Below are 13,852 nucleotides of genomic sequence, written 5' to 3' on the forward strand. Positions count from 1 at the left end.
GGCCATTTTCATAACTTGTCCTGAATCGCGCCACACAGCTCCGGCCAGCAACACGAGTCATCGTCCGTCCGTCTCCAATAAGCTTTCCGCGTACGCACGGATAATCCACTAACAACATGGGCTACTGACGGTCTACGTGTCCTCTAGTTTGGAGAACTGGTCGTCCGGACCGGAGTTAGCTTCAAGTCCAAAGCGCATCCCATGGTACCAATTATTCCAGAGGCTTTCCGGCAAGCCCTTCCAGTATTCAGCAGTAAGATGGATCGATCGTGGCTTGTCTGCTCACACGCAACGCGATTTCTTGGAATGTTTACTATAACCGACTAACGATCCGGACCCGGACCCGGACCCGGACAAAATCCTCCTCCAGGTGTCCTTGAGCTAGTGTACAGCCAGCCAGCGAGCGAGCAGCAAATGTCGCATAAAGGAGGGAGGGAGGTTCGAGTAGTTACGTAAGAATTGTCGATCGAAGCTATTAAACCGCTTCCGCGCCGCAACTTCTACCACTCTCCTCCCAAGTCTCCTCTCCTTAATCCGGCCGTCCGGCCACGCGACAAAAACAACCTTCCAGTCGCTGGTGCGACGGTTCCCGTGCGACTAGAACGCCAGCCAGCTAGATGTCAACGTGAGGTCGCCACCAGCTAATGCCCGTGGCCTCGAAGCGCGGTGCGAGGGTGGCGGCCCTATAGCTATCCGGTGGACTGCTTTCGTATGCTAATGTAAGCGTAATCCGTTTTGCCCGCTCCATCACCCCCGTAGCGGTCGGTTCCGAACCGGGAACGAAATGGAAAACTAATTTCAACCTTCCCCTCCATCCCTTCCTTCCCATTTTGACCCACGCTTCGGTCTACGTCGGTCGTTCCGTCTCGTAGGTGGGCTGTTTGGAATGGCCTGCGGTCGTTAGAAAAACTTTGATTCGCTTTGACGCTTTTCCAGCCGACCGCACCGGACCGCTGGCTGGGGCTGGCGGTCTGGCCATTCTCCTGGGCCGTTCAGCTTCCGCTCCCGGCGAAGTAATTGACTTGCGGTCGCCACCTCGGAGTGACCTCGCAGTAGAGGAGAGGAGGAGGCCAGAGGTCTTCTTGCCACAGTCCGGAGGTGTCGGATTATGAAATTATTCAATATCGATTGCACAGACCACACACACGTACAGTTTGTTTGTCGTCGGTTTTTGGGGAGGGAAATGGATCGATTCCGTGACCGCGGGCGCATTGACCCAGGGAGCGCGATTTTTGTAGGGTGGGATATCGAAACGGCTGGATTATGATTATGCTGCATGAGGGATGGTTTTGGGTGGATACCGCGGGCTGACGTAAATGATTGGTGGCACAGGACGCTCGAATGTGTTGTTCCTTTTGCGTCAATGGCTGCTACTGCTACTTAGAACAAAACAAAAACAAAACCATAACAAGGGAAATACTAATTATTTTTTGTGGGCTTTACGAGCAGAAAGGCAGAGGTTCGATTAAGCGCTCGCGTAGATCGATGCAAGAGATCTTCTGGGTTAATGCAAATGGTGGCTCATCCAAAGTATTGCTATAAGCTATAGGATTTCGTAAGCGTTTCGTAAGCATTCTTTGAGATCCTCATTTTTTTTTTAGATAATATTAGAATAACTTGAAGAAAAAAACGACGAGTCTTTCGTAGATTTTCTAAATGAAGTGAATAAACTATTTGTATTATATCTTCATTTGAGGACTCTTTCAAATTTGTAACCTGAAAAGTGGCTTTTTCTGTTGAATCTACATATTCTCAATCCCGCTAATTTTCCTAATCGTAAGAATGTTATTGTATTTCTTTAAAAAGTTCAGCCAGGTGCTAGATGATGTAATAAACACAAACATGATTTAATATGAATGCTATTTGAATTCTCTATATAATAATTTATTAACTTCACAAATAAATTGTTTATTGATAAGAATAGAATGTAAATGAAGTACTTAGTTTGAATTACCAATGCCTGGTTAAGTTTTGCCGGTTACCTTTGATAAGATTTTTTCTTTAAGAAAAAAGACTTTGATTTGTAAGATACAAAAAATATCTGAGATAGCATTATAATTCAGGATTTTTTTTTATATCTCTATTCATCCATCGTCCTACTCCCAAAACCCCGGAATTTGAGCCAACAACAATAACAATCAGATCCTGTTCATCCAAACAACACTATACCATCCATTGTGACTTCATTTAATTGATTTTTAGAAGCCTCTCCCTAACAAATCGTCGATCATATCTTGTGCCATTTCATTACGCATCCTCCTCGCGCCCTTTCCGGGTAATAAATAAAAAATAGCATTCCCGCCAAACAAAGACTTGGCGATCGGAATCGGCTCACGAATGTCCGCGATAACCACCACGTGCAGCTCGGAGCAGAGCGCGACTCACAATTAGTTCCCCGTCCAAATGCCTACGCCTCCGGATTGACCCTGTGGCGGTGTACGTGCTGAAGGACTCTTTTTGCGACTGGCAACTTCTGAAAGTCGAGTCACCGTCACCGTGCTGGGACAAATGATGATGAACATCGCCCAACGGAACGGTGACTGCCGCAATTGGCATTCAGGTGCACGAACCTACAATCAGCTGTTCTTGGGGATGGGCTCGTGATTGGAAAGGCAAACAAACGCCACGAACGGGAACCGGTCGCACCGGACCGGCGACGCATCTCTCGCATCGCTGCTGGTGCTGGTGACGAAATCAGATGATGATGATGATGAGGAAACTGATTCTGAATGTCACCGCCACGGCAAAATGCCACTTCGCCAATCTCCGATAGCATATTGTGCGATCGAGGTCCCCCTCCCTTCTACCCATCCCCTTCTCGTTTGGATCTTCGATTGATCTTACGATTTGCGTGTTCGCTGCCAAGCGAATGAACGACGGATACAGAAGAGCGCGTCGGCCGTGATGTGGAATTGATTATTGCCTCACTATTACTGCTGATCATCAAATCAAGAAGCAGTAGCAGTAGCTGCAGACGCTTAAGAAAGTTGAATCACTTGCAATTGTGTTGTCACAATTTAGCTGACGAAGAACACCGACAACTGACCAGAGACCAGAGCGTACCAGAAGAAACCGAGTTACGCTGGCTCTGGCGTATGAAATTGAATAAAAAACGGCCATTTACTTACCACCATGCTGGGCAGCATGGAGAGAAATGTCACATTGGCGGAGCAGAGAACACATACAAACACACCACCATCATCATCGAGGGGCAATTGCGATGCGTTGCGTTGCATCGTCGTCAAATCGCATTTTTGATGCAACCGTGCGTAATGGGCGCGGTGTGTTTGCTCAAGCAGTAGCAGTTGCATATGATGGTGGCCGTCTCTTGTGCGTTTTGTGCATCGAAATGGAGCGGCAAAGAGATACCACCCCGGAACCAGTGACTTTATTGCGTCGTTAACAGGTAATGAGTACCGCATGCGCTGAATTACTAAATGATGCGCCCGCTTGTTAAATGATTAAACGATGGTGGTTTCATCTCGATGTAGTAACACGCGGACATACGTGAGCTGGCATGAAAATGAAAGCCCTTCCAGTAGCTGTGGAACGGTGGTATATTGTGCCAAGCGTCATCGTTAACATTGTTGAAGAAGTGTTTATTAGGGGAAGTAACATTGTTTATATTAGTTTTCGTATTTTTTTTATTAATCTCTTGGGCAAAGGATCATTCATGAATATTGTATATAAAATTTGGAGTTTGATTAACCACCTTCTAGCGACTGATCCATAACTATCGTCCATAGTAGCATTAAAACTACAGGCCCGATCTTTTTAAATTATGCAATTCTTTGTCCGCATTTCAAATTTTTAAAAATAATTATGTAAAACTTAGATTTATAAACAACATATTTGAAATCATCACATTCATAATTTAAAATGCTGCCAAAAAGCACATGCTTGCAGACATGACTTTCGAGGAATGATGCCATGACCCTGCGATTGATCCTAATATTTTTGAATAGTTGTGGTACAATATGAAATTTACGAAAAAAATTAAACTGATGTTTTTATCACAAAAACATATAAAAAATGAGCCCTTTTTTGTCCGAATTAACGTTAAATCACTTTCAAATCTGAACTCTCAATAAGCACACTGTTAGCCCCGAGAGTTGTTTGATCTAGCCACGGGCCAAGCGGCTTAGCATGCCAATAACCTTAAACTCTTAGCGAAGCCACCAAACCAAGAAAAAAGCCCTCGATTCTGTTGCCAGTAAACCGAGCTAAAATCCCCAATCCTCGAGATGAAGATATCGATTCAACTTCTCGCACTAGTTCTGATCCTTCCATTTTTTTTGGGGAGCAAACCACAACGCTTGCCCTCCGATGTTCTTCCAATTCGAAGGATTATTCGTCCGTTGGCCCGTCGGGGGGAACCCGTTTTGTGACCGAGCGCGTCCTGAACAGGCCGACCACGAGGCCATCAACTATTAGGCAACCTTTTTATTCTCTTCCTCCTCCAATCACCTTTTTTTCGCCTCGCACAGCAACTAACTGTTGATTTTTGGGGAGAGAACTACGAGGACTGATTAAGGGTAAGGCCCGGAACCGGAAACGCTAGAACGCAGGCCGGGAAATGGCCGAGAAATTTGGGTCAGCGAAGGAGGACGGGGTGGCCGCGTTACGAATCAGCTTCGAAATCGGTGAAAGGATTATCGATCCGATGACTAGGGCCATTCCCGGATTCTAGGTCGGTAGCCAACTCAATCATTAATCATGCCGGACTGGAGCAGCGGAAAGAGTCAAGAGTTGGAAATGGTTTTTGGGCCAAAAATGGAGCTGTGCCGATTCATTAAAGTAACTCAATTTAACGCCAATAGTAAGTTGTGTTACTTGCACTTTAATGTCGTTAGAAAATGTTTTGACTCGCGGAAAGAAAAATGATAGGTAATTGAAAAACCTCACAGCGGGATTGAATGAAATTGCCTGGCTGTTAACAGCAACTTTCGTGCTCACTGTCGCCAAGTTACGCCAAAGCTTTTCTTTTTTGCTATTTTCTTCATCGCATCGTGCGTTCTTCTGCAATATGTAGCATTGAGGACCCGTTACCTCGCAGTTGAACTGCTGTTTGACGGAAGAAAGTCAAAAGCGTGACTTCTAGTGAAGCTTTTTGCATTTGCAGCTGGATTTTAAATGAAAGCAAACACACATTCACACACATGCATAGGCATCTAGAGTTCGCCTTGTGTCGTTCTCTCATCAGCTGCTTCCAGGAAGCAAAAGAACTCGAGCAACAGCCAGAAGTTGTGGTAGCGACAACAGGCAGCGATGCCAGTGAATATGAACGCAATATGAATCATGCTCGCGTAGCATAATGCTCAACGCTAAAGGTACAATACGCGATATGGTATGGCGCTGGCATCAGTCGACCCCATTTTTTCACCGCTTTTTCCACCGCTGTTTTGGTTTTCCCGCGATTTTCCCTTTTCTTTGAAACACCTGACGTACTCCTCTACCACCTTCGCTCGCCCTTCATTCGTCAACGTCATTCGTCGGCTGGGGAGTTCTGCTCGCGCGTGTTGTCTCACCATTTTGTTCTTCACCACAGCCTCAGAGCGTGCTGCCTGTACGGTGTTCCAATATTTGTCCCCGGGATGAAGATTGCAGAAGATTTCCAAATCAAACAATATGCGCAGATTATGCATATTTTGTCTCGAGGGTCCTTTGTTGTCAGGTAGGAATTAAGGATACTGCTACGAGGGCTACTGTTATTTCCTTTCTGAGAGAAGCTTTCGACCGACGACACAAAGCCCAAGGACTCATTCTGGGGGTGGGCCCGTCGTAAAAAGTGTTGCGAATGGTGTATTTGCTATGTGTGTATTTGTGTGTATCATGTTTTATCAACTCAAGAGCCGGATTAGCTGTTGGAACTGTTAATTAATATTCTTCTCTTGGAATATTAATCCCTTTTCTCCGTCGGTTCTCTTCATCTTTGATCGCTTGTCATACCCGGTCGCTCGTGCCGCTGTTTGACATTGAAAAGGAAGAAAAAAAAAATTATCGCGAATTTTTTCAAAAACCGCTTTCGCACATAAGCCGGTTTAGAAGAGAGAATTCGAAATCTTCCGAAACTCAAATTCACTTACCTCCTTGTAATCCGCTTTGCATGACATCCAGTTCCCACAAAACACGCGTTTAAGTGGAACGCCGAAGCGCCGAAAACCTAATTAACCGACCGAAGGCGAAACGAAGCGAAACCCCGGCACTTTGCTACCGAGCGAGTATTACCTTCTGAGGAAAACTCGTTCCATTCGGAGAGGGGAGGGGGGGGGGGGAAAGGATTCGGTTCGCCTGGCGCCCCTCACCGAGGCGATCCATCTTCTGCCACTTCCAGTGAATCGTACGCAGCTCTTTTGTCGAAGAGAACGCTCGTGTGCGCTCACTCTGTGCTGAAATATTTATCAAACGATTAAATTTTTCATACCGGATACTAAAGGAAAAAGCCCTCGATTCTAGCAAGAGAGAGAGAGAGAGAGAGCAAGAAAGACCTTACAAGACAGTCGCACTGACATCAAAAAGGCCACAAAATCTCGGGAAACATCCGTCAACCACATCAGCCGTGCCCGTGTCGGGGCGTTCTAACTTCCGGCCACCGGATGTGGTTTGGGGATTCCTTTGGCCTTTCTTTCCCTTCTCGCAAAAATCATAAACTCGCCGGACAGTATCTCCCGGATCGGGCGCACGTCACACTGGTTGGAGAAGACATTTGGTCGCTTCAAGGAACTCATTTTCAGCTGGTTCTGCTCAAACAAGGAGAGACGTGCGCTGGCCGACGACTAATGACATACTTAGGTATCATCTTGGCGATCCATGGTGTATGATGTGATGCAGTACGTGTTGCTGCTTGTAATGAGGTTGCGAATTGATAAGTTTGTAGATGAATGGAGACTACAAATCACCGCGTCTCTAGCGCCGCTAGCATGGGATATTTCATAGATTAGAGAGTTTTATGAGAATCTCGTGAGTAAACCGTACAAAGAACACTTCAACTCAATGCCCTAGAGCCACCACTGTGAGATGCTTAGCAGTGCAGCCCTAAACGCTCATCAACTTCAACAACGTGATCATCGTGATGCTGCAAGCGTACGGTTCGGTCTGACATGACATGAGGCAGTGTTCTCGCTCTTGTTGTGTCTACCGTGCCGTGCCTGAGGCGCAGCAACAGCAGGAAATCTCGCTGTCGCACCCAAGATCACGTACCATTTCGGACCAAATCGCAACGGCGTCCCAAGTTTTCGTCAAAAGAAACGTCGTCTTCACACACGAGCTCACAGCTTGACACCTTTTTGGGACGGGAATAGGCGGGAGGCAGACTGAGCGCACGCGCGCACACACACGCGTTGAAACCCACTTCCTGTAAATGCACTTTCTGCAGCTTCCTGGTATGCTGCACCACCACCTTCCACGGCACCGTCATTACCACCACTGTCTGTTCGCCGAGTTGTAGACGACCATTTGCACACGTGGACGTATCTTGAGCGAGCTTCTTGGAGTTACCGGCTAACGACTGAACGGTGGATTTCGTGCCTTCGTTGTTTCAAGGACCTGGCGAGGACCTGAGGCTCTGAAGGGGCTCTCGTCCTGAAGGATTGTTTCTGTTTGACGGGGTACGTACCTGCCCCAAACTCGTTCACATTAGTTGACGTGAAAATAGCAAACAGAATGTGGGTGCACAGTACCCGAGATTCTTAGCAGACTTGTTGGGAGATGCAGCACTAAATGTTAATGTCAAATGAGGATAGTACCATGGAGCTACTCTACTAGGAATCAAATGATATTTGGATAACCGTACAGAGTACTGCAAATTAACAAAATATCAACTTCATGATGATGTCATCTCAAGATCTTTCTGGTATACTCCCACTCTTAACATCAACATTTCCATTCTGATTAATAAATAAGTTATTAAATCCTGGGACCAGCGAGTAATAGTTTCATAGGGACTATTATCTCTCTCCCACCCCCCACGGAGCATGAATAGCAGCGCCAGATGCATCATTTAGCTCGCTCTGTGCAAACTGTTTGACCAACTCAAAGAGGAAACCCTCACGAAACAATCATCATCAGCTCCGCCACATCACCGTCGCTAGTTATGTCTGCAGTCTCTATGCTCTGCTCTGCTCTGCTCTGCTCTAATCGGAACTGACCACCAAGTGTCCGGCGTGTCCCATAACAGGAACCAACTCGAGTGGCTCGAGCAACGAGAAAGTGAACCAGCTCATAAGCAAACTAACAGCTTGCTCGAGCCCCGTTCCATTTGATCGCACATTCGACGCAAAACTCTCCTCGACAACGCGGATGATGAGTTCTGCCGGTCTGTGCTGTGGCATAATTGGCCCGGCCAACTGGATGAATGAATGCGATGGGGGGTGCTGGCGGAGAGATCGTTGCACTTAATGGATATGAAAGTGAAACTGAGCCCATGCGAAACTGTGACTACCGTTGATGGAGCACATATCAAAGGAAGTGCAAATTAAAACATTCTCTCAATTCATTCCATTTTAAATGCTTTGCATTGCATGCTACATGGCTGGGTGCGGGAGGGAGTGCTTTACGTGCGTAAGCGTGGGACAATGTGTGCGGGGACGTTGATTATGGTGATTAAGCCGATGCCGGGACTCGTTGTGCAACTGCCAGTTGCAGACATCAAACAAAAACGATGCTGATCCGTTTTCTGACCTACATTCTCGTACTTTTGAAGCAGAAAATTCGATTTCCCTGTTGGAAGGGGTCCATATGTTCTCCAGAAAAAGGTGAAACTCCCGATCATGTTCTTAAAAAAATTATGAATAAAACATCAGCCCGGGGCAGCCCTGAATCCTCACAGAAAAGCGAGCGGAACAGAGAGAGAGTGTTGACTCCGCGCGGTAAACGGTGTGTGACGTGACGTTATTACTTTCATGAAAAATGCACCCCATTTTCCCCTTGTCCAATTTTTGCTCGTTTTATACTAGCATCCATTAGGAAAATGAGTTTCCAATCGATACTGTCATTTTCGGTGCCGACAGCGGATCGCGCGCGCATTTTCCGCGAGTTCAAATCGACAGTATTTCCGTTTTTTAAAGCTTTTTTTATAAAACGTTTTGCAAATATAATCGGCGTAAAGGTAAAGGTAGAGGAGTCGCAGGAGGAAGAGATGGTGCATGGTGGAAAATGGCGGAAATGAAGTGACAGTGATTCCGGTTGTTTAATGCGATGCTTTTCGATTCAATTGTTAACAGCCAATGTTGCTGATATTACCTTTCCGGTGCCAGGCAGGCATTCCCATTTTATGAGACTGATTGCAATGATTTCATCATCTAGGATCATTCTGACGTTTTATTACTTTTTTATTAATTTCCCTCGATTCTCACTCTCTCTCTCTCCCTTTTTGTCTCTCTTCCACAGCTTATATCAACGACGAAGCCTTCGATGCCCTCTCATGTAAGTATGCAGACGCGCTGAGTGTCCTCCAGGAGCTTATGGCATTCCCATTAGAATCACTCGCTCTGAACAATCGCATGACGGTGTCGCATGTCGGTAGCGTGGCAAATCGGGTTCTATCGATCGCATCATTGCAGACGAAGAAATTGAATATTGATTGTGCCGCTGTAACGAAGTGCAGCTAATGAGGGTTTATTAATCATAATTGACTCGATGGTACGCCAACCATCGCATGCCCGTAATCGGATTGACCCAAATGGTTTGTTGTGCACCGCAGCCAGACCGGCAGACCGACCACACGCAAGGCGACGCTTGGTAGCACTAGACTACGGAGGGTTTTATCACAATTCAGGTTGTCATGATAGGCGCAGTATATAAAATTCCATTCGGAAGCATAATGTCGGATGATGCAGTTTTTCTCAGGAAAAAAAACTGCAGCATCGTTATGCTTCAAAAGATTACTTTTCCCTAGTTGCCATGCTCCCATGGCACAACAGGGAAATATTCTGACGTCAATTGGAAGCATCAGAACAAGGATGTCTCGTGTATGCAAAACGAAGTTGTTGGTTTGCTACTTCATGCAGAAATTATCCTACCATACATGACTGCAGAAACAATTGAGTTCGTATGCATAGCATATTTAATGTATTCTCTTTATGAGATTCAGAAGAAATCAATTTATGGCTATGATACCTCCCATCACGTGTTTTCTCACACGTTCATTCGCATCTAAAAATGGTAATTTCTACCCTTTTGTTTCCACGGAAACATTTAATTCTCTTCTTTTCGTTAATGTTATATTAGACTACGAATTTTTAACATTTTATTAAGTCTTAATGGAAATAATATTTACAACAAAATCAGCATCAACACCCAAAGCAGAAAAGGAGGTAGAAAAAAAAAATATTGCGCCTGGAGATAGATTATCACGCGATTACGCCTGATGTTAGATGAGAATAAACACAGCTCGAAAACCTGCTCGAATGCGCTCGCTCGAACAGTTTGATTAAACCGTTTTTAGTTTGAGTTTTTTTCGCTGAGCAGCCCCACGGAACCTTTTAAATCGCAATCGCCGGTGGAATTTGGATTAAATGCCCTAAATTGAATTACCATAATCGTTTCGGGCCTATCACTTCCTTCTGATGATCACACAATGGACAATGAGGATCCTATCGCCAAGTGCACTTTTCGTTCCGCGCTAAGAAACATTCTCAAAACTTTCTTCCTTATGCTTCATCAAATGCACACTAGAAGTACTAAAAGGAATTGCATTTTCGTCCATAAGAAAGCCAAACGAGAGCTCCCTCAAAAGCACCAACAACCGTGGAAGTCGCATAAAAGATAACGGAAAGCCCCATCCCCCGGGTCCATCTTTTCCGCCTCCCGGAAAGTTAATTTTTAATCAAATCGATAAAGCAGTAGTACGCCTCCCCAATCGTCCGGCCAATCAGATCCAATCAAAGCGATGGTCTATAGCTAATGTACTTCATTTGTTGTTATCACCATTGTTACTGTCCAAGGACGATGACGGCTGGTATGTTGGGAAAACCCGGCGTCTCTCTATAGCACGCCACCCAATCCCCCTTTCGAAACGAACAGCGGCCCCGTATGGTTGTTTGTGCCCCCGGTGGCCATCACACTACAATCGATCGATCGACTTCAAGAAAAGGATCCATGTCCGGGTCGCGGCGTTCTGGAAAAACCTGGAGAGTGGATTGTTGGAGTTCTTATTCCGAAACCCCGAAACGCAATACCGAACACAATCGATTGTGCAATCGATTCGAGGGGCACGAGCAGATCCCCACTGGATTGTGCATTAAATTATTCATTGCCCACTCCACATTGCGCGGAGAACAACGTGCTAAACATCTAGCCGACACGAGCCATCTGCAGGTTCCACGGGAGCGAGTGAGTGAGAACCAAGGGAACGCTCCCTGGTCTCCCTGTCTGGCCCGGGCCCACTGCAACGTGCATGCAACGCATCGTCTGATGCAACTTTGGAGCATTATTGGAGCATTTTGTTTTCGTCTAGACCGGTCCCGGGAATGAACTGGGTTCGGAGGTGCAGTCTGAAAAAGGGAACGACGCATTCCCCGACGACGACAGCACGTGTGTCTGGCCATTGACGAGAGAGTTTGCGGCGCACTCGAGTAGTAAACAACTCGATCGCCCGATGACGCAGTGGACCGCCGGGAACGCCTGGAGTGGATAATTTGAACACCTTACTCACGTGAACCGAGAGGCAACCTCGAGCCATGTGCTAGACTTCGACTTCGAATACCAGGAAGCGGAGCTGCTCTTTCTGTTTTTTTTGGGCATTAAATGGATTTACATGTTGGCGCCAGTTGATGAAGTCCCCGGACCGGACGGGAGATGGAGTATAGACCGTTTAACCATAAACGGATAAATCATTCTATCGATCGATCCGCCTGGTCGGTTGGTTCTGGCCACCGCTGTGATAAATGGATACCGGGTGCGATAACCAGACTTGCAGCCACTGCCGCAACCTGATTCGGATGATTTAGTTTGCTGTTGCTGCTGCTGACCAATTACCTTGACCTGTGATGGCGCTGTGCTGTTGTCGTTATAGTGGCCCGTTGATTAAAGCTATCAGCTTAAAACCACCCCGGTGCAGTCCTCTGCCGTGGCCTCAATTGCTCGACGATTAGGCTAATTGTTATTCAATCTATCGACCACGCTGGCTGGCTGGCTGGCGGACTGGCGCTGTCGTTGAATTTGGGATCCGAGTTTCCGAGATGTCCGAGCGAACCTTTATCGTCCACCACTGATGACTGATGCATCAGTTTTCGGAGGTGATTGTTGGATACGCTCCAGCACGCGAACCATTGTGGCAGATGTTCCCGACGACCACGACGACGACGACGACGAGGACGACAATGGTGGCAGCTCGCGCCACCACACTGTTGACCTCAATTTGCATAGCCAAGCGCCATGCGATCCCGTGCGTCGATTAGTGGATCCTGTGGGGGGGGGGGGATTTTCACTGGACGTCGACCCTAAACATTGTTGCATATTTAAAGCCCTGGCCCTGAGCCAGATTAGTCAGTCAGATTAGGGCGCTCTCTCTTTCTCGCGCTCTCCATGGACGGGTGAACAGTGCACTAATCATGCACCACACCAGAGGGGGTTCAGTGACCAGAATGAAGTCCCGGTGGTTTACACATGTTCCACCGGTGCCTAATCCAGCACACGAGGGGACGAGAAGCGAACAGCAAATTAATGATGTTGCGAATGATGGTCGAGTGTACGCTTAGTTGCATAATTCAAAACGCACTAGCCGCGTTTGGGGTACTTGTATGTTGGACTAGTTGGTGCTACATGAGCGTGCGTGCGTGCGTGAAGTGGATCGGAATTGAATTATTAACTCGGAAGCTAATGAGTATGTACCCCCGGGGAGGGAGGCTAGATCCAGCAAAAATTAAACGACTGAATCACCTGCCCAAGGGGTATTTATGTTAGTTCAAGCGAGCAATGGCGTCAGTGCCAGCATTCAACGTCGATGTGACCTCTACTGCTTCATCAAGAGCTTCATCTTCAGTTCACTCCTTATACCAGCTCCTTTTAATATATTCAACAAGTTACGCGCGTCACTGCTATCGAGCGGCCACATCTTAAAGAGGCGCGACTTCAACACCCCAAAAATCACCTACCTTGAACCCACAAGGTGCTAGAAGAAGAGGAAGAAGCACTGGTTCGAGAAGACAACGAAGAAGAACTAGCTTGCTAGCCGCCACGCTTCTTGTCGATCTTGTTCTACCACCGGCGGTTCTGACAGCTGATCCTCATCGCCGACAAACAAACAAAACAAAAAAAAAGCCGCTCGCTGCGTCATCAAGATTACGCGCGTGTGTTTAGCTACCTCACACCACCATTTTGGAGGTAACCTTGAACAGCATAGCGTCGGCGCGGTTTAAGAAGTTGGCACAACACAGAGAGTCAGATGTTAGCTAGCCAGCGACGTGACGTTTCCTTTTCGGTTGCCGTGGCGTGTCGTCGTCGATGATTTATGATCCCGATACGGTGATCGCCTGGCTTGACCGGTCTGGCGCCAGACCAGCAAAAAGGGTTATATCGGACGACTAAGCACTGGAGACGAGAGGAGTTCATGTTAGAGTAGCATGTTCACATGCAAAACAGCATTTATTATTCCGCGGACTAATATCTTCATGGTGTTTGAGGTGATCCTCACACGATCGCAATCTTCTTACTACTAACTCTACGCTCGCTTAGTCTTTAACTTGTGTTGTGTTGTGTATGGGTGTGTGTTTTTGGGGGAGAGTTTGTTTACCTAACCAAAACGGCCACTTCGACAGGATTCCAACGGCACAAGCACGGTCTAGCACGCCACACCACAGGACGGTGACGGTAGGACGGCTTCGCCCCGTTCGAACGACGAGTCCAGCTCGTA

General features: G+C 46.8%; 3 protein-coding genes across 3 annotated transcripts in view; 1 reads left to right on the forward strand and 2 right to left on the reverse strand.

The window, feature by feature from the left end:
* The window catches only part of LOC126577387 (Ig-like and fibronectin type-III domain-containing protein 1), a 101,469-nt gene that overhangs the window by 52,011 nt on the left and 35,606 nt on the right, over positions 1-13,852 (forward strand). The window contains exon 5 of the mRNA XM_050238973.1: positions 9,388-9,423. The gene's annotated coding sequence lies outside the window, so the exon portion shown is untranslated. The remainder of the gene's footprint in view (positions 1-9,387; positions 9,424-13,852) is intronic.
* LOC126577391 (glutamine--fructose-6-phosphate aminotransferase [isomerizing] 2-like) overlaps positions 8,174-13,852 on the reverse strand; it is a 67,709-nt gene continuing 62,030 nt past the window's right edge. Inside the window, exon 2 of the transcript XR_007608335.1 lies at positions 8,174-8,183. The gene's annotated coding sequence lies outside the window, so the exon portion shown is untranslated. The remainder of the gene's footprint in view (positions 8,184-13,852) is intronic.
* Positions 13,553-13,852, reverse strand: part of LOC126577402 (amyloid protein-binding protein 2-like) — a 2,004-nt gene continuing 1,704 nt past the window's right edge. Inside the window, exon 1 of the mRNA XM_050239007.1 lies at positions 13,553-13,852. This exon is cut by the window's right edge and continues 1,704 nt beyond it. Within this exon, the coding sequence (XP_050094964.1) occupies positions 13,781-13,852 (72 nt within the window). The 3' untranslated portion in view covers positions 13,553-13,780.

The sequence above is a fragment of the Anopheles aquasalis genome, chromosome 3 (assembly GCF_943734665.1).
Source record: "Anopheles aquasalis chromosome 3, idAnoAquaMG_Q_19, whole genome shotgun sequence".
Lineage (NCBI taxonomy): Eukaryota > Metazoa > Arthropoda > Insecta > Diptera > Culicidae > Anopheles > Anopheles aquasalis.